This window comes from Pteropus alecto, unplaced genomic scaffold (genome assembly GCF_000325575.1).
Source record: "Pteropus alecto unplaced genomic scaffold, ASM32557v1 scaffold50, whole genome shotgun sequence".
NCBI lineage: Eukaryota > Metazoa > Chordata > Mammalia > Chiroptera > Pteropodidae > Pteropus > Pteropus alecto.
In genome coordinates this window covers 5,170,575-5,192,499 of record NW_006431918.1, presented here as the reverse complement: position 1 = coordinate 5,192,499, position 21,925 = coordinate 5,170,575, and the positions used below count along the sequence as shown (strand labels likewise).

The 21,925-nt window shown below is 41.1% G+C and overlaps 1 protein-coding gene across 1 annotated transcript in view; it reads right to left on the bottom strand.

The window, feature by feature from the left end:
• The window catches only part of DCHS2 (dachsous cadherin-related 2), a 177,505-nt gene extending 158,715 nt beyond the window's left edge, over positions 1-18,790 (bottom strand). Inside the window, 1 exon segment of the mRNA XM_025042987.1 lies at positions 16,751-18,790. Within this exon segment, the coding sequence (XP_024898755.1) occupies positions 16,751-18,790 (2,040 nt within the window).
• Between the last annotated feature and the right edge of the window lie 3,135 nt (positions 18,791-21,925).

Here is a 21,925-nt window from a genome sequence, read left to right as displayed (position 1 = left end):
TATAAATCTGTAGAACAATGAAGCTAAAAACAATGTTATAGTTTACATTATTTCTGATATTCCAATTGTAATATAATATATTAATATTTTTTAAGATCACTATTACAGTATCATAACTTCTAGGTCAGTTATTTTTTAGCAAAGGAATAAAATCATTTCTGCTGTCTTTATAAATATCGAAGGAATGAATCTACTTAACTCCTTCTGTAAACTCATATATTGATTCTAAATTTAATATACCAAACCCAACAAAATCAAAAAGGAGAAAAACTGCAATTTAAATGGAAGTTTTGATATTTCAGAGTAGCGCTGAATCATATATCAATGCCTGATACTACAGAGTTTTGATGATCAAAGTTATACATTAACACTTGGAGAGCAACATGAAGTTAAGAATAGATTCACATAGTTGATAAGTTGAAATCTTAAAGGAATAAATTAGCAACACTTTTTTTGCATTTAATGCAGCTATATCTTAAATTAGTTTTTCTCGGGATTAGGAAATATCGTTTACGACCATGCCTCATCTCATTATTTGTTAGGACAAGATGAGTAAACTGTAGTAAGTCAATGTAAACAAGGAAAAGTCACCCTGCAGACTGAGGACTCACATACTATTCGCCATTATGTAGTAAACATTCCTGCGCTGCTCTGTGCAGAAATCCTACCCAGTCCAGTAAGGACCGGTCCTAAGAGTAATGTCTGGTCAAGTTTCCATGTCTCCACTTGTAAGAAAGTTACGACTTTTTAAGTGCTTACTATATGCTAATGTTTGAAATATATTATTTTTGATTCTCAGAATAACCCTTCAAAGTACATATTATTATCCCATTTTCTAGATGAATAAAATGAGGTTCAAAGAACACAGCTTATAACATGCAGAGCTAGACTCCAGTCTACCGGTACTCTTTCTACTCACTGTCTCCCACTGAGTACATAACCATTAAAAAGCCAGCTTATATTCTGCATAAAAGGATTAGAAAAGTACTTTACAATATTGACATTCCTCCAAAAAAAAAAAGAGAAAATATATTTAATATAATTGGTCTTTTTTTAAGTTTCAAACTGGTTTGTTTATTTTTCAAGTTAGAAAACATACAGAACAAACTAAAAAGTTGAAATATTGCTATATTCTCAAATCAGCTACCCAATTTTTTTGGATAACAATGAGAATTATACATGCCTTTTAAAGACAGGTTAAAGGACTAAAAGCAGATTATTAACTTGAGACATTTAACAAAAAGGCTAGTGCTATTTCTGCTAATATGAAAAATTCATAGCTTCATATTCAGACAGCAAAAAGAGGCACTAACAAAGATCATGTTTCTTACATGAAATGGGAGGTGTTAGTACTAAGTTACAACATAAAAAGGATATTAACTGTCTTACTGTATTATAATGTTTATGGTAGATATTCCAATCACAGTATTGCTTTTCAGAAAGCCTGAAGATGCTGTAGGTTATGCCCAATTCCGGAAACAGCCAACATTCATTTATGCAGGTACCCTGCAGGCCATTCCTATTTATTATTGAACAAACCTTACTGTTATTATGTGCTAGGTATTTTAATAAGCATTTAGCAATAAGCAAGACAGATAAAGCCCTCTGCCATCATTTCGTGAAGTTTATAATGAGCAGGAAAAGATACTACACGGGTTACCTGTGTGACGTATGCTACAAAAGAGGCTTATTGCTTAATGCATATAATCTATGGATATTCATAAGACAAGACTTAATAAACAGTGGTGAAGTGATGAGCTTACACATATTTCCAAGGAATAAGTAAAAGAAGCTGGAGGAAGGGGAATCCATAGCAAAGATGACAAGGATAGCACATTTCAAGCAAAGCAAAAATCCAGCGTCTTAGTCGTAATAAAGTTGCCATTATAAAGTACCATAGACTGGTTGGCTGGAAAACCAGAAATTTGTTTTTCACAGTTCTGGAGGATGAAAGTGCGATATGAGGGTGCCAGCTTGGTCAGGCTCTGGTGAGAGCCGTCTCCTGGCTTGCAGACAGCTGACTTCTCACTTCTCAGATGATAGAGAGAACAAGCTCTGGTCTCTTCTTACTAAGACACTAATCCTATCATGGGGGCCCCACCCTGCTGACCTCATCCAAACCACATTACCTCCCAAAGGCCCTGCCTCCAAGTACCATCACATTGCAGATTAGAGCCTGAACATAAGAATTTGGGGGAACACATTCAGTCCATAACACAGAGCAAAGGCTTGAAGTGAGAAAGAACATGGTGCCTTCATGAAGTACACAGGGGTTTAGGAGAGTTCCCTGGAACAAAAATAGAAGGGCAGGAAGAATGGTTTAGGCAAAAATTTTGAACTTGATCTTACAACTACTTCAAAGTCATTGAAGGCTTTAAGCATGAGTCATAATATCAGATCTATGTTACAGATGATTTTGAAAGAGAGTAATTATCAAAGTAAATGTCAAGTTCCATCTGATATGTCACAAGAGAACAAGGCATTTAGTAAAAAAATAATTGTGAGATATTTTAGCTCTAGAGTTTTGACTTATAGAAAGAGAAACATAGCAAAATCAACTTCTACTTAGACAAAATTTTCTTTGGCATGTTAAAGCTTAGCCTTAATGGTTTTTAACAATCCTAGCTGCGGTTTTTTTGCTTTTGGATAGGGCTTGTTAAGGGCTGATTTTCCTCAAGTTAAAAGTGGGTCCTAGCCAAACCCAAATATAGTGGAAAATATTATCTATTTCATGGACTTGATTTTTATTTCTACTTTTTCATGTAGAATTAGCATCTATTCAGTTAAGATTCTAGAATTATAAATACATGAAATCATTGAGCTTGGGTGAAACTAAAATATACTTAAATGACTTTAATTTGTTAACATTTACTACTGGTAATGTTGGTCCATGAAACACTGAATCAGTAAACCTTTGTGGCTCTACACATTAGCTGCCATAATCATAATCTAATATACTATAAATAGAGTAAAATTCTACAGGTTTTATTTTCAAAGGGCTCTTATTATTAAGTCTTAATAATCATCTGAATCTTATTGAGATTAATAGAAATTTGAATTTAAGGGAAAAGCAGTTTTGCTTCTGTATGGCCAAGTATACTCCTAGGACCACCTACCCTCATGCATGTAACAACAAAACTCTGAATAAAATAAAATTAAAAATAAAAAAAAGAAGGCTCTAGAGACTGAATAAAAACAGTCAGATTTTCATAAGGGCTCAAAAAATTGTAATAGACTGCCATGGAGTGGGTTTCCCACTTTTTTTTTTAAATAGCCTGTTACCTAAAGACAGGTATCAGTCAAGGCATCATTCAGGGTGGCTAAAGCACCAATTGAGGAACATGTAGCCTTTTTGAACTGAAGAACCTTAAGACAGAGTTGAGGACAACCAAGCCATAAGATATGGGAAGGAAATCCCAGATAGGAGAAAGCCTTGTGGGCAAGCCCCAAATATTCTGTAAACTCTGACCAAATCTCTGACTGACTCTTAAACTACACATGTGTGGGGCAGATTGAAAGCGCCCTGTTAAGGAAAAGCATAACTGAACCGAAAGATTTGTGCCCTGGTAACCAGAAATCAGTTTTCAGCTTGAGTCCAATCATGTTAATTGCCTAGTAAAACAAAAATATCAACACTATTCAAAAGAACATAGAATCCAGAATCAACACACGGAGTCTCCATAGTGTACACAATGTCCAGAATACAGTGCAAAATTATTCAACACGTGAATAATTAGGAAAAAAACAAAGGCCAACCCCAAGATGATCTGAAAGTTGGAATTCACGACTGTAAAGCAGCTATTATAGCTATGCAAGGTAAAGGAAAACACTCGTAATGAATGGAAGAAAAAAAGGAAAATCAGCAGAAAAACAGAAACTGTAAAATAGAACAAAATGGAAATTCTACAAATAAAAAATACAATATCTGAATTTTTTTAAATTTGTTTGTTGTGCTTAACAGCAGAATGAGATGAGAAACAAGACAGTACACTTGAAAATAAAGCAATAAAAACCATTTGATCTAAAGAATAGAGAGAAAACTATTGAAAAGGAAAATGAACAGACCCCTCAAGACCTCTGATTAAAAGGTCTAACATGTGTGTATTTGGTATCTCAGGAACAGAGGAAAGAAAGAATAAAGCAGAAAAAAATATTTTAAAATTTTAAAAAGCAGCCTCTAAAAAGATCCCTCTTCATACATGGAATAAGCTTAACTTTCTCATTAAAAAAAAAAAGGTTATCTTTCCAAATTACAGACAAAAGTGGTAACTACTTCATATGTTAAAATGCATTTAGAGAAATAATAGCAAAGTAGCCTTAAGGTATTACGAATTTAGATAAGAGCACAATTGTACTCCACAGGGTATAGGGCAAAACTGAATATTACCATTTCCAAATCATTTTGTGATATTAGAAGTATACTGTAGTATACATAGAATCTATATTTTTAATCCAAGTAAACAAATTACCTAGAGTACATTAATTAATTTGTAAATGTCAAACATCAATTTATAAATTGCTCTTCCTGTCACCACTTTCTCTTCTTTATGCTGGATCTTAACGGAGGCAATGGAAGTGGGATAGACATAGCATGACAATTAGAGTCAACCCAAGAAAAACTCCATATAAAAATTCTTATAAGATGAGTCCAGGAAATAAAGCATCTGCCAGCACTGAAATATAGTATTCTTGTTTCTGCATAATGTAACAGAACAGCTTTTGTATTGTTTTTAACAGTTCAGTACTTAAAATAAGCTATACTTCAAAGAAAGGTAAACAGTGCATAAGCTTAGATTGCTTTTTACCTCATGACTTGGTGCTTTTATAACAGACATTCTTAAAAACTAGGCAAGTCAATCTCTATGTAAACAATAACTTCCTTTGTGTTTCCATATATAGAAATCAAGAAGAGTACACAACATGAGAAGTTTCTAACTAGACTACTGTTAAAAATCAAAGAATATTCAAGTCTATTTATGGTAAAGCTAGAAATAATATTTAATCTCTTGAAAACATATCCATAATAATGGCTATTTCTACACAGTTGATTTAAATAAAGAATAAAAGAATTTTCAGAATAATCTGAACAAAAGAACTCTTAAAGGTAGAGGATAGTCTCCTGTTTAAAAAAAAGTTGGATTAACTGTCAGTTATCAAACTGATGAGAAATTGCCTTGAATTCTGTTTTGTTCTTTTCTCTTTGCTATCCTCGTGAACAAAAACTAAACTACAAGTCTTTCTTGCTTTTTGCCACAATTCATTCTCCCAAAGCATCAAGTAGATGCTATTTTCTTATCTGAGGATTTAGAATGAAGATCCTCAAAAAAAAAAATTCAGCAGTTAAAAATTACTGCCATCATTTAGAATAGAACATAGGTTCTAATTTCTATAAAGTTAGCATAAACTAATAATTTACTTGATTACATGAGGGATCTTAATATAGCAAGTGTACACATGACATATAAAAACGCAACTGAAAAAAGTTTTACATTAATATTAAAATAATATTTTAAGTATATATTTCCTTTTTTGATATGCACGGCGAAGGAATGATCTGTTTGTTTTGCTTTCTTAAAGGAGGTATCTAAATAAATTTTAATTGATATCCTTTTCTTTCTGTTGGTAAATTTCCTACAGTAAATGAAATTATTCAAAAGCACTCTTATGATTTTATTTTATAATTAAGTCCATGCTCAAAGTAGTGTGTATCAGTGAGTGTTTCTTAATGGGTGCTATGAAGGATATTGTTCTTCTTTACTCTAGTTAAAGAGAAATTCAAAGCATCTCTTTCCTCCCTTTGCCTTATTTCTACTACTGAATGAGAAAAAGTTCTCTGGATAATCAATAAAAACAAAAAAAGAAGATAACAAGGCCACCATGTTCTAGAAAGTCAATGTTTTCTCCTCCCCTGGGACAACTTAACATCTTAGGAGACAAGTACAGTAAGACAAAGCCTGATGGCGCCTCTTTCTTAGGAAATATCTTGACCTTCCGAAGACCAGAGAAGCATTCAAGGTAATAGAAGCTGTGGGACTGACACATATGACCACAGAAGAACCCTAGAAGAATGTCAGAGAACAGGCTACTCTAATCTTTACTTTAAACCAAGAGGGTCAAAGTATTCTCAAAGCTCATGTGGCTCCTGTGTCTGTTAACAATAAGGAACAGACTAAATTTGAGAGTGAAGTTCCACACAGTAATTAACCTCCCATGTCTCTTTTGAGGTTTGAGATCATATTTCTATCCAGTTCACAGGACTAGTCATTGAGATTTTTAAACTAAGAGACTGACATTTCTTTTCTCACTTTCACTTAGCTCCTCAGCTTAATCAAAATTCAATTGAGGCTACACATAATAATAAACTGGGAATTTACCTTGTGTCAGGCACTGCTCTATGCACTGGATATGCATTATCTCATTTATCTCCACAATAGCTCTATGAAATAGATTCTATTATCATCATCCCTATTTTATGGATAAGAAAATTGAGGTTTATGAAGGTTTGGGAACTTGCTCAAGGTCAAGTTACTAAGTGACAGAGCGGAAATTTAACCCCATTTCTGCCTGGCTCCTTTGTGCAAGATTTTAACCACTAGATCACTCTTCTGTCCAAAACAAGGACAGCTGGAAATAATGAGCACCAGTAAACCTCTTCCATCGTCTCTACTAAAGAGCTTCCACATACTTCATCAGTGGGCAATCTGAGATCTGTATTTTATGGGAAAATGGTAAAACCTGAAATAAAGTGAACAGCATGGGCTTTATAAAAGGAAATTCAAAACAGAACTGCTAAGAAATAATGACAGTTTCCTATTGTATACATAGGGCAGGGTTAGTATGCCCAAAAGCCATAGAGGAAAAAGGTAAAAGCAGCAAGATTATCTAAACAATAATCAAAACTAAGGCATGTTTCTCTGTTCAATAGAATACCCTATCTTAACTGATTCGACACTTTCTTCTCATATGAAAGACATTAGTTAAGAGCTTCCATCAACTACAGGATATAATATTAAGAAATGGGCAATAATAAATTCCATGTGTCATTTTTATACTTTAGCAGTTTGTTTTCTTCACAACTTCCTGACACTAATAGATGCTGAAGAAGACCACTTTAGCTCAAGGGGTCCTGAATCCACCAGCAAGAGATATCAAACACTGAAGAAGATAATAGCAGATTTCCAGAACCCTTTTTAAGTGGGAAAGGGCTCTCAACATATGGCCAGGTCTGGGTAGAGATGGGCGAACAGGTAGCATCCTCAATCATTACAGGGCACTGAGGAAGAAACTTAAGCAAAGGGGGTGAGATGCCCACGGACAGATGTGACTTGAATTTACTGTAAACAATGGAAGAGCTGGATGGCTTTGATTTAATCAGAGGAGAAGTACCTAGTCCTTGGGAATTGGATGGCACAGGTACAGAAAAGTCTGAAAATAGGAGGCAAAAACTCAAGCGAGTTTTCACCTTCTAACTCTTCTGAGTAGGAGGCATGATTTGCCTTTAAAGAAAGACTAAAGGGACCAAGATATGATGCTTAGAGAGAATAAAGTTATGGGAGAGATGCTAAGATGAATACAACAAAATTGCTCAGCAGTATCGAGGGCCAAGCTGATGCCATGCAGTTATAATAGAACCGATCATCACTTAGAGTTACTCCAGCAGTGTCCCATACTACAAGTGTGGGGTTGCAGGGAGGCGGGCCACATGTAGCTAGATTAATCCACAGTCAGTATGTGTGCACAGGCATGGAAGAGCAAGGGTTAATCTGGTGCCTCTGGGAGTCCCAGCTGGACAGAGAAGGAACCAGAGCAAAGCCATCGTTTTTATTATACCTCATAACCATTGCCCTAGTTCAGCCTCTCATTGCTGAGTATGTGTTACTACGAGAGCATTATCAGGGCTCTCTTCTATGGTTTCCCTACTTCTTTCTACTAATTCAAGGCAAATCCTCCTACAACCTTACTTTAACACAGATCAATCTCTATTATAAAACTCCCACGTCTCTCAGTTGCTTCCATAACAAAGATCAAATTCTTTAGGCAAACACTGCAAGTCCTTCATGGGGTCATCGCCCTTTGTCTTCAAAGCTCTTCTCATTACTTCACTGCAGGAAACAGAAACACGATGATTATTCCAATTCATTCTATACTCACCTGGACTATGCAATCATAAATAGAGTTTTAATTAAATTCATATTTGTTAAGATATTCACCAGATCTACCTGTACCTCAAAGCACATACTCCTTTTAAATGAAGATTTTAATTAAGTAAGATTTTAATCAATTAACCTGGCATTTGTGAAAATGATCTAGCATAATTTCCCTAACGGGCTATGAAAGTATAAATCACTTCTATGGTTGCTCACTTTTAATTTATAATTTAGAAAGTGAGGGGCTCATTAGTAGAATTGTGGTGTGCGGTTGTTAATAAAATGAATTTATTGTCAGATTTCAATCCTCAGAAAAAAGAAATACTGATCACAACTTTCAGAAATCCATCCTGAGTGATCCTCTTTTAGAGGTGATCACGCCTAGAAATGCACACATTTTTATGGAAAAAAAAAGATGTGCAATGGCATGCATCCATGACAAGTTGTAAATAAAAACATATATGCTACACACAAGACTCCTAGAAGGTCATATCTAGTGAAAGAAACCTCCATGACAATCCACTTCATAAAGAACCTTTCCCACATCACGGCCCCTTAACTCTTACTGCACCAACGACTCTCTACCACATAGCATAGATCACCTCAAATCCTTACCATAATGTGTTGCTAAAACGAATTACAATATATGATTAATTTTATATGTCAATGTGACTGGGCCATGGAACCCTGGAGATCTGGTTAAACGGTATTTCTAGGTACATCTGTGAGGGTGGTTCTGGCTGAAATTAACATTTGAATCGGTAGTGTGAGTAAAGCAGATGCCCCCCCAACCCAATGTGTGTGGGCCTCATCCAAGACCTTCAGACTCCAACTGAAGTAAGCCACCAGCTTTATTGGGTCTTCTGACTTCAGACAGCAGATCATGCCATTTTTAAGTCTCTATCACATGAATCAATTCCTCATAATAAATTATATATAGTTGATATTTTATATATAAGATTTAATAATACAACATATATTATATGTAATAAATAAAATACATTATATGTGCATTATATATTAATGTATTATATTTATTATAATGCATTATGTTTGTTATATAATAAATTTATTATAGTATATAATTTGTTATATAATATAATTTATTATATAATAAATTTGTTATAATAGGTATATAATAATATAATAAATTTCTATAATATAATTTATTATAATAAATGTTAATATATTTTATATTTTACATATACATAAAACCATGTAAGTCAATTCCTTACCAAAATACACACACACACACACACACAAATATTGGTTCTATTTTTCTGAAGAACCCTGACTAATACAAACATTTTATAGATAAGGAACTATGGCCAGAAAAGTTAACAGAGATAGGAAATGATGAAGTCAGAGTCGAAACCAAGTTTTCTGAGTCTAAGTCCAGTGCTGTCTTTTTCCATGCCATCTCAATAAAAGATTCTAAAGAGTAATAACTGATAAGCAGAATAAAACACTAAGGACCCTATAGACCAGAATCATGCCCTGTCACCTGAGAGGGGTCAGGTGCCTGCACTAAGTCTAAGCGTGATGGTGAGTGCCCTGAAGTGCATCCCCAAAAATTCATGACCCCCCCATACCTTCACCACAATTCGTATTATTACCTAGTCTCTCTAAGACCTTCACAGTGCTTTTTTTAGGAGGGCGGAGTAGGGAGAGCAGGGATCATTCTTGAGAGAGAGGCCATCTGAACCTTCCTTAAGACAGGTGGGATTCTGTAACCCACAAGGATTTGTTACAAGTGTCCAAAGTAAGTAAAACAGATTTCTGCTTTCATTGTCAGAAACATACTTCTAACTAAAACCCTAACATGCAATTTAAATTTTTTCTGCTCCTTTTTCCATCTTTGAGTATAAAAGAATTTTTATTTGAAATGTCATTTTCAATGAGTCCTCAGCCTTTGCTGTATCAGGCAAAATAGTTTCCTTTATCATTTCTAGAAGCCTTATTTACTAACATTTAACAACATATAACATGCATTGGGCAATTACTATGAGTCAAGAATTACTCTAAGCACATATGTATTAATTCATCATCTACACAAAAACTTTATCAAGCTGACACTATTGTTATCCACATTTTCCACATGAAGAAACTGAGGCACAGTGTCCAAGATCCCATAGCTAGTAAGCAGCAGAGCTGAGATTCAAACCCAGGCATCCCACCTCCACAGTCTGTCTACATTTTCATCACTGCATGGAGCCTAATTTTAACCTTCAAAGCTATAAACGCTCCACAATGTCATATCAGTCATCTTTTTGTTACAGAACCAAGAACTAGACAAATTATTGGAAAGTTATATATTGACTATAACTACAGATAACATCCCCAGATTCTAGGTTATACTCCCCCTATTACATATCCAAATATATTATCTGATCACCTTTCCCAAGTGGGAAAGGAGAAAGGAAGTAAAGAAAGCTGATGGTCTTGGGTAGCAGTTGTATGGGAGAAAGGGAGAAGAGAGATATAAACATGAAGTCTGAGAGAGAATTCTATGATGGAATCTGAGTGCCTAAGATAGCTCATCAAAGCAAAGCCACAGCCATATATAGCACATGCGGGAACTAAGGTATAAAGCCCGGAAGAGTCAGATGATCAGATGAGATGACAGGTGATTTAGACATATACTGGAGACAGGCATTGCTGTGGAAATCTTACATGCTTTTGGTGTATTTGTACAGATAGGACCAGTCCATTTAAAGGAGTCAGAATAAGACAATCACGTTTGGGTAATGCAATTGTATGACTGTCAAAGCTGGTACACACTGTGGAAGTCTGGGAGCATGTATGAAGGTAAATAATAAAAGTATATTGGTAGTAAGGTGAGGGAAACAAAAAATAAAGGATAAGCAATGCAATTCGGACCATAAAATTCCAAAGGACCAATGATAAAATATATTAAGTAGATAAACTTTATAATAAAATTAATATCTATTATATATAATGTGAAAAATGAAAAAGTAAACACCTTGACTAGATGTAACTCTTATTAGCAGACATATTTTTTTTTGCTATGTAGCTCTTCAATATAATTCAACAAAGTTTTTGATCTTCTAGTACATGAGATTGAGGACAATATTAATTACGAGGGACTCAAATATTAAATTGCAACCCCACAAGGTACTCGCAATCCTCTGTTTTAATAAGACAAGAAAACTGTAGCACCATAAAGAACATTAAGAGAGAAACAGATAGAACAAGAAAATATTTAGTGGGAGGAGTTGGTATTTGAGATATGCCTACAATCCCTCCAGTTTAAAGAACAGGCAACGGAAGACAAGAAGTGATGGTAGACAGAACTAGCTGACAACCATGGGTGTGAATGAGGTAAGAAACACCATAGGCCTTGGCCACTACTGTGGTCAAATTTGTCAAAGATGACACTAAGATTTTAGGAAACATCTTCCTTAATAAAGTCTCTTACTTCCTAAATCGGCACTAGGAGCCTCTTGAGAGAAAGGGCCTCAACGCTGTTCCTAAGAACCACCTGACCTCAGCATCCTTCGCCATTATCACCACTCAGACTTCAGGAGAGGGGCTGCCAGCCCAGGACACTCTGACTAAAGCTAATTAATAACACTCCTTTCAATCATATCATCACCTAAGGGGTGTTTTGGGTTCTCCATTTTTACCTCCATACTACAGCCGAGATAAAGCTAACACATTTAGAAAGACTTTACTAAAGGCTAAGGAGTTAATAAAAAGGAAATAGCCTTCGAAGATATAATGAATCAGAAACAAGATGTGGTCTAGTCCTTTTCAGCCCATGGAGCACAGCGGGAATTAGGCCCTCGCACCCTTCATGTCTTCCCACATGGTAGACACCATTTTTAAGGTCAGCCACCCAGGCACCCCACCTAGCAGGTTTCTCAAAGTCAGATCACGACTTTGTGAACAAACAAGCACCGTCAGGTGCTCCCTCTGACAACCCACGTTCGGAATCTCGAGACATTGTTTTTTATCTAACTGATTGACAGGAGATGGGACCTTGCTCTTTACCCTGTAATTCCCAACGATGCAAACACAACCACGCCAACAAATAGCAAATACATCCCACAGACACACACCGAATGCATAAACACATCTATAGAAAGGACATATTCACAAAGATAGGAGAGTTTCCAAAAGAAGCTGATGAATGAAGTCTGAAAATAAAAGAAAGAAAAAAGTAGCAGAAGGGAAATGAGTTCAATTCAGGAAATGTTAGATTTGAGGTGCCAAAAAAACATCAAGGTAGAGAGATACGTACCGAGTAGAGAAATGTTAATCTGGAGTTTATAAGGGAGGTTGACCTGGAGATGCAAAAAATAAAACAAGGTGACGTTCTGGGAATATATAAAAAGAAAGTACAGAAAAGAGAGAAATGAGAGGATGACAGAACCCTTGAAATGTCCCTACCACACTGAGTGGGGTGGCACAAGAGGAAAGGGGCATTTGGCAAGACAGAGCCAGTGTGACAAAAGGCAGGGAAGAATTGCACTTAAGAAAGAGGAAGTGAGCCACAGTCCAAAACGCTTTAGAAAAAAATGATCAAGGCTATGACAAAGAAAAACCCACTAGATTTGAAATAAAAGAAGAAAGCTGCCTTTGGAAAGGCAGAATTTAGCATAGTGATGGGGGAAGGTCAGAATGAGGCTAAAGAGCGATCAGCAAGTGGAGGCAGGGCACCTGTCATTCACTCACGAGGACTGACAGTGGAAGGAAGGAGAGAACCTACTGGCATGGGGACCTTACCCACTGTGCTCACTGCCACGTCTCCAGCACCAAGACCGGTTCCTGGCATGTAATAGGTACTCAATAAATATTTGTCCATTGAATATTATTTATTCAATGAATGCTGTCATTTGCTTAAATAAGTGAAGTGGTGAATGAATAAATACAGTGCTGATATTTGAGGGATATGAGAGAATAATCTTGTTATGGAATATGCGTGATTCAGGTGAGAATGCTGGTGTTATATTAAGATCTGGTACTGATCTCGGAAGTTAAGCAGGGTCGGGCCTGGTTAGTACTTGGATGGGAGACCACCTAGGAAGACCAGATGCAGTAGGTGTAAAAAATAAAAAATAAGGGATTGTAAGCTGACGAGGTCCTTGCAATCTGTGAGGTCAACCAAAGGTTGCCTCGCCTAAAAAAAAAAAAAAAAAAAGATCCGGTACTAAATGTGCCCGATCTCGTCTGATTTCTGAAGCTAAGCAGGGTCAGGCCTGGTTAGTACTTGGATGGGAGACCACCTTGGAATATCAGGTGCTGTAGGCATTAAAAATAGATAAATAAAGACTAGACAACAGTAATTAAAAAAAAAATCTGGTTACAAGATAAAAGCTATAAGTACAGTTCACATCATTGAACTTAGTGTGGGTAGAAAATAAAAGTCCTGCCTAGAGGCTGAAGTTAGTCTTTCTAACAGTAATCTGAGGAAAGAGAGAATTTTTAAGGCCAAATAATAGAACTTGGCAGGGGGAGGGGGAACCCTGACTGTCTGCAGAGTAGAAATCCCTCTCTGCCTTGACCATAAAAGCACCAAGAGATACTGACAGGAGCTCTTGAGGGGCGGGCTGTTAAGAAGGGACTCCTCACATGAGGGAGAGGGTCAGTGGGGAGCAAGAAATTAAGGAAGCCAATTCAGTTCCCACACGATTGTGAAAATCCTCTGGGACTAGAGGTCCCTCGTCTCAGGCTGTTACCGGTTCTTGTATTGTGTATTTAATCCCTTTGTTCTGCCCACATGTAGAGTCTTTGGAAAGTTCCAATCTGGGTATGGAATTGGGATAAGGGTTCAGCCAGCCCTGGAGGATGCGAGGATGTCCAGCACTGTGGGAGCATCAGGAGCAGAAATAAGAGCGGATATGTGATTGGGAGAAACCACCAAGATGCCTTGAAGGTTCAAGGGTGTGTTTTATTAGATGACATGGTAGTCTCTTACAGGGAATCTAGAACTGAATTTTTCTTTTCCTGTTATCTCTCATTTTGTTTTTGTTTGATTCTGATAAAAGAGTATGGAACAGTATGAGATCTATAGGGAGAAAACTGGCAGGAAGCAACAGAAAGAAGGTACAGTTCTAAGGATTTATTTAATGTGATTGAACAAAGCTCTGGAGGGAAGGAGTGGCCGTGAGATCCAAAGGTTAGCTAGAGAGGTTCATTTTTACAAAGTGGTATAAAAAAAGGTTGAGAGTAAAAAGACAGAAAGCTGTTCATTGCAGCATTATTTACAATAGCCGAGATATAGAAGCAACGTAGGTGTCCATAAATAGATGAACAAAAAAAAAAGATGTGGTATATACATACAATGGAATATTACACAGTAATAAAAATAGAATGTGACAGCATGAGTGGACATAGAAGGTATTATGCTAAGTGAAATAAGTCAGAAAGAGAAAGACAAATACTGTATGATTCGACTTACATGCAGAATCTAAAACAAACAAAACAAAAACAGATTCACAGAAACAGAGACCAAAGGGATGGTTGCCAGGGGGAGGAGGATGGAAGGATAGGAGAAGAAGGTGAAGGGGAATATAGTCAATAATATTGTGATGGATTTGCACAGATGATTACTAGAACTAGTGAAGTGGTCACATTGTAAGGTATAAAAATGTCAAATTATATTAAACACCTGAAACTAATTTAATCTACATACCAACTATACTTAAATTTAAAAAAGAAAGCATATGGAAGATATGCCAGTGAGGCTTACCTGGAAGTTAGGGGACAGTCAGCTAGAAGACTTATGGAAAACAGAAGATTGGGCCAGCTGCTGCGAAGAGGCCACCAGAGAGCTCAGTGGATAAGAGGGTTTCTGAAATCTTCAGGGGCTAAATCACTTGAATTTCCAGAAATTCTAATCAATGCGACTTAATAATATCTACAGCAATACGTGGCAACCTGGAAAGGTTTATTGCAGTTGGAGATGCAGTCCCACACTTGAGCCAAGGTCAGCTCACCATAACGGATCCACCACATATCGAGTCATAACAATGGGTAAACTCACACTTCACGGCCAAATCATCTCACAATGGGTTCTAAAGATAGGTTCTAATCAAAGGAATCACAATTAATCCACCCTGCTTATTTTCCTTTAAATGGAGCCAAGTTGTACTGTTTCATATCAAGAGGCTTAAGGTCTTCCAGATGGAAGAAATCTAGTCCAACTCCTTACCTACCATGACTTTATTTTTAGAAATCCACAGCAGAAACTATCAGCACACCCTGGCATCCATGTGCTCCTCTACATTCTCGGCTTCCTTTGCCGTACGCCTGAGGCCACATGGCTGAGCTCCGACCAACGGGATGTTGGTGGACCTGATCTAAGTCACTCCCAGGCCTGGCCCTACCTTGGATGGAAGAAGACCCGCCAACCTGCATCACATTACACTCTGCTTGAGAGGTAAATAATCTTCCATTATGTTATTCACTGACAATTGTGGATTTGTCCCTTTCAGCAGCAAGCATTCATTGATTTTCAAGCCTTCTTTTAATAACCTAGCAACTCAAAGTCACCAATCGTGCTAGACAAAAGGATGGAGATTATTATTGCCCACAGATCCAAAAGATTAAAATATATACATACAAGCAGTCATAAAGCTCATATTTATAAATATAGTAGCATCTTACTTATCTCAAGGTTATAATTTGAGATATAACTTATAAAGGCCAAAGCCTCCCCATGAGAACCAGGAAATAAGCCATAGTGGTCTTAAAACAACCCAGCCTGAGAGCAAAATGAAGCTTTAGAGCTTCACTCACTAGTTAGCCTCGCAGGTTCTATTTATTACTCAAGTTTTCTTGGAGTGAATAAACCATTCTTGGAAATCTGGTTTGTTATTTCACATCAGACAAGAAATAGGAAATTGGAATCAATAAGGAGTGGTGCTAGAGGTTGCACACCACAACCTCCTGCAAGCGAAGAAGAGATCAGAACTCTAAAAGGCAACACACCCAAAAGCAGGGTAGAGAGCCTGCATCTTACAAAGGATGACTGAGCCCCACTACTCCGAAGAGTCCTGAAGACACCACTGGGGGAGCAGGGCCCACAACTGATAAAAATGACTCGCTGTCTTCAATTAGCCTTCGTAAGCTTCAAAAGAAGGTAGGACTGTGTATAAGAAGTCTCTGGTTACTCCATGATTATTCAAAACAGTTTCAGTGTTTAAAGGCACACACTTGTTTGTTTGGAAAAACTAATTTGTGAGGGCCACCTCATTTCCCTAGGGTGTCACATAATGATGCTCAAAAATATGAGACATTGCCATTCACCTACTGTTTGACTGAGAATGGGTGGTTTTCCCCAAACCAACCGAGGTGCATATAACCGCATGAAGAAACCAGGATTTTATAAGCAAAAGCAAGGTCCAAACATCATGTTATGTAGAAAGGACCCAGGAGGTCATTCACTCCAAACCTCTGGCAGAAAAGTTAGGTGGCCAGGGGTCACCCAATCATCTCACTGCAGAGGTGTAGAGCCCATGTCCCCTGTTCTTGAGCTAGGGTATAACCACCACATCACAATTCTCTTTCTCTGGACAGACTCAAAACAGCGCCATCCTTCCCCAGGCCTCCTTTCATTCACTGCCCGGCTCACTCACCTGCAGAAAGCAGTGTCCAACCGGGGCATGCTCCGCAAGGGTGGCGTTGTACACCTGCCTCTGGAAGATGGGCTCGTTGTCATTCATGTCGTCCACGGTGATGCTCACCAGGCAGGTGGCAGATAGCGGGGGCTCTCCGAGGTCTTGGGCCACCACTCTCAGTTCTACCATTTCCTGGACCTCTCGGTCCAGCCTCCGGGTGGTGCTGATCAGGCCCCTTTCGGGATCAATAGTGAAGGACGGTTCGCACTCCGCTGCGGGCCTCAGAGCCTCCAGGCTGCAGCGAGTAGGAAGGTGGACCAGCTTGTACCGCAGTCGGGCGTGCCTGGTGCCAGCCTCGTCTGCATCGGAGGCGCTGACCCACAGGACCGCGGTGCCGGGGGCCGAGGCCTCAGACACTGAGGCCTGGTAATGCTCCTGGCTGAAGAGAGGCGGCTGGTCGTTGAGGTCAGCAATCCGGAGCAGCAGGGTTTCCTCTGTGCTCAGCGGCGGGGATCCCGCATCCGTGGCCACCAGGCGCAAATCATACAGGTCGCGGGTCTCCCTGTCCAAGGGCCCCTCGACACAAAGAAAAAATACCCCCGGGGAACCGCCAGGCCGCAGTGCGAAGGCTCCTTCAGCTCCCTCCAAGGTCAGCGAAATGGTCCTGCCTTCGAGGCCCAAACCAAGCTCCCCCACTGCTTCCTCTTCCTTCTCCAGGTCACCGTCGGCGTCGGACACCGAGACTCGAGCCACGTAGTCGCCGGGTCGGGCGCCCTCGGAGACGCACGCGGCACCCTCCTCGGTTAGGAAGAGCAGGTGAATGGCAGGCCGGTTGTCATTCACGTCCAGCACAGCGATGGACACGCGCACAGTGGCAACCTCAGGCTCGGCACCTCCGTCGCGGGCCTCAACCACCAGCTGGTGCCAGGCCTGCACTTCGCGGTCCAGCGGCCTCTGCACCCGCACCACTCCGCTCAGCTCCTCCACGGCGAAGTAGGCCGCGTCGCCCAGTGCCTCGCTGCCGCTACCTGCCCCAGGAGTCTGCCGGGCGCGGATGCGGTAGCGCACGTGGCCGTTAGGCCCTAGGTCACGGTCGGCGGCGCGCACGCGACAGACCTCCGTGCCTGGCGGAGCATCCTCGCGCACGGCCGCGCGGTACTCGCCCTGCTCAAATACCGGCGGGTTGTCATTCTCATCTAGCACCCGCAGCTCCACACGCAGGTGGCCTGTGCGCCTCGGGCGGCCGCCGTCCCAAGCCTCGATCTGCAGTTCGTGTGCCGCCGCTGCCTCTCGGTCCAAGCGCCGCAGCAGCACCAGGTCTAGGGGCTCCAGGGGTGATGAGGAGAGCAGTGACGGTGACCCTGGTGACCCTAGGGTCCCATAGTGCAACTGGAAGAAGGGTCCCGCGGGGTCCTCGGGAAGGTCAGACGGTTGCAGCAGGGTGTAGCCCTGCGTGCTAAACAACCCGGCGTCGGGGTCATGGGCGCCCGGCAGGCGGAACGACGTACCTGGAGGGCTGAGCTCGGAGACTTCAAGTTGCAGAGAGTCGCGGGGAAAGCGGGGCGAGTGGTCGTTGACGTCGTTGACGCGGATTTCCACCTGCACCACCGCGCCCAGCAGCGTGGCGGCCACGAAGCTGTAGTGGTCCCGTAGCTCGCGGTCCAGACGCCGCGCCGTGCGGATGATGCCGGTGTCCGGATGCACGTGGAAGTCGTCCAGCAGCGGGGAGTCATCCGAATCTTCGGACAGAAAGAAGCCGCCCCCCTCCTGTTGCTGCGCAACCGGCAGCCCGGCGCGGATGTCGCCGACTAGAGTGTCCGGAGGAAGTCCCTCGTCCACGGAAAGGGTGAGGTTGAACACCTGGGCAGATGTGCCCGAGGCCGCCCACAGCCACACGTGCATAAAGAGCCAGAGCAGGAAGCGCTGCGCCCTGGCGCCGCCGCCACCGCCCAGACGCCGGCGGGTTGACCCTCTCCTCCTGGGTAGCAGGAGACGCTTCCCGGAGGGATCGCCGGGTTGCTGAAGCCCTTCGCCCATCCTCCGCGCAGAAGGGCTCATTGCTATGCCAGCTCCTTGAGTAGGCTCCCGGGTAACTGCCAGCTTGGGGCGGGATGGCAGAAAAATCCAGGAGCCTCTTCAGTGTCTCAGCCAAAGAAGAAAAGACTTTGTTTGGCAAACAAACCCACAGACTCAGGAGTTCTCGAGGTTACATCTGCAACTGGTGAAAAGGTCCTCTGCCTGCAGCTCACGCAGACCGGGACGCTCTGGCTGCCTCTGCCTCTGCGGCCACCTCTTCAGCCCCCGGATTTCTTTAAACGAATCTCATCTTTTTCTCTCTCCTTTTATTCCTTTTACATCTGTTCCTTGTTCTGCTCAGCTGATTGTTTCTCCCTGGTAAAATCAGGTGCATTATTTCTTTTGCCAAAAAGCATGAAATTATTTAAAGTGCGCACACACAAGGAGAGAATGGGGGTCGGGCTAGGAAAGGGGGTGGAGTAAGGGCGGAGAGGCCGAGAGTGAGGGCACCAGTCCGGAGCGAGGGAGGGGGAAAAGGAGACAGAGAGAGAGCGGAGGCTCTGGCTGCAGCAACGTCGGCTGCGGGGGGCGGCAGCTCCCCACAGCATCTCGGGGCACGCAGGACGCGCGGCTCCTGCTGCGACCCAGCCCCCACCCCCGCCCCCTCCCCTCCGGTCTCCTCCCTGCCGTGTGACGCGGCGCACGCGAAGGCAAGTTCCAACCTGCGAGTCGCCGCTCTGCAGCAGGGTGCGTTTGCAGCTGGGTCGGGGACGGAGGAGAGGGATGCAAAAGAGAAAGGACCCGGAGATTCGGGCCGTGAGGCGGGTGTGGGATGCGCAGGCGGGGGCGTCCGCCCTGGCTTTGCGTACGGTGGCGATGGTGGGGGGAGGGGAGCGGCCTCTCAACGCCCTCTTTCTTCATCCCCTTGACCGTCCCTTAAGCAGGCCAGACGCTTGGCTCAGGCTGAGCAGAGAGGGTGGGGGTTATAATCACTTTAGGGAGCCAAACTCGTGTTCTTCATTTGGCGAGAGACTCGTCCCCAGCGAAAAGATAGATGGAGTCAAAAGCCTATGCACAGCTGGGGCCAAGATAACTGCAAAGGGTGGAAGGCGGAACTTGGAAAAACCTTCGAGAAACCCCGACAAATCTGTGACACACATGGTGCAAACCACACTTTATTATGCCGCGTTACTACTCAGGGACACGTGAGCGTCTTGTCACTCCCCTCTGTCACCAGGAATGACGACAATAGATTTGGTTTGCGAGCACTTTTCATACATTCAGCGCCAGCACTACACTGCCAGGATGTGTTAAGATGCTGATTTACGGGCAGGAAGACCGGATGACTGAGGCTCGACCACCTACCTCCCCGCGCTCCACCATCGCCTGTGAGCAACGAAGTTCGCAGGCAGATATTCATACCACTTTCAAAATAGCTTGTGTATGAGCCCAAGAAAAATGCCAATAAATTGCTATAGTCACAGGTTTCCCCTCAATTATCCATAATAATTGGTAGAAATTGATAAATGGACTCTAATAAAGAATGTCGGAGGAAGGACACTGCCCTCTTTAAGAACAGCCGGCCATATTTAGCATATGGCCTCTGCAATTTTGCACTTAGGCTGAAGGGAAAAATTAATTTTCTAGATACTGTAACTCTCTTTAGGGAGGACCAGAAGCCGGGCATAGCGGTTTGTTGCAGCAAGATGCTTTTTTAATATACAGCGAGTTATATATAATTGCCACTCTAAACCCCTACCATCATCACTACCATTCACAAAATAATAATAAAACAATTTGTTTTATAGCGGGTATGTTGTACGTAAATGGAGACATTATTACAATAAATTCAGCTTCTGTTCACCAGTGAAGTCTCCTTACCATTAAGGAAATACGAGTCTTTAGAGTCTTCTTTTACCTTGACATCTGCAAGCTCACCCTAACTAGTTCCCCTGCCTCCACTCTTGCTCTTTTAGAAGTAATTCTCAACTGCATCTGGACAGAAGTTTTTAAAGCTAATTTAAATCATGTCACTCTCTGCTTAGAACTTGCTGATGTATTTCCATTACACTTGGATTATAATTCAGACTCCTTCCAAAAGTACAACACCTAACAGAGTCCTACTCACTTTTCTGACTTCATCTCATATCATCACTCTGGATCCAGCTGTACTGCCTCCTTTCTGATTCTGGTACCTATTATGGACCAAATGTTCATATCTACCCCAGAATTCATATGCTGAAATTTTACCCCCCAATGTGATGGTATTAAGAGGTCAAGTCTTTGGGAGGTGACTAGGATTACATGAGGTCCTGGAATTACTGCCCCTATAAGAGACATGAGACTTAACCAATGTCACCCAATAAATTTAATTAAAAAAAAAAAGGGAGAGCTTGCTGCTCTCTGCTCTCCACCACGTGAAATACAAGAAGTCAGCAAGCAGTCTGCAGCCAGGAAGAGGGCCCTCACCAGAACCTGATCATGCTGTTACTCTGGCCTCCAGCTTCCAGCCTCCAAAACTGTGAGAAATAAGTTTTTGTTGTTTATAAGCCACCCAGTCTATGGTGCTCTCTTATAGCAGCTGAGTGGACTAAGACTGTGTAAGTTTGAATTGTTAGAACCTTTCTGTGCCTGAGAGTTATTTCTTCTGCTTTACAAAGATTTGGCTCTTTCTCATTCAGGTCTTAACTCCAATACCAACTGTTTACAGACCTTCCTTGACCACCCTAGCTCAGATAGCTTCTCCACCATAAGCTGTCTTCATATTATAATTAAATCACAGCACCTATCACTACCTGGAAGTAGCTTGTTTTATTCATTTGCTTATTAGACTATTGTGATCTCAACCCTCTTTACCACCGTAAGCACTGCTTTATCCCAGCATCTGGAACAGCATGTACCACATAATGGGTCTCTATTCACTAAAAGTGTGTTGGATGACTGGATGGATGGCTGGTTGAACTAATGGGAAGATGAAGGATAAATCTGTTAAAGGAGGGGTTTGAAGCCATAACTCAGAATTAATTGGCCATGAGAACCTTTACTGTGATGAACTGAATCTTCAAAATTTACTCATTTTAATCATTTGCTGGGGCTTCGTGAACTTATTTTTGAAATTTTCAACTTATTTTGCAAACTTTACTGTTATCAAATATTGATGTGAATCTAAAAATAAAG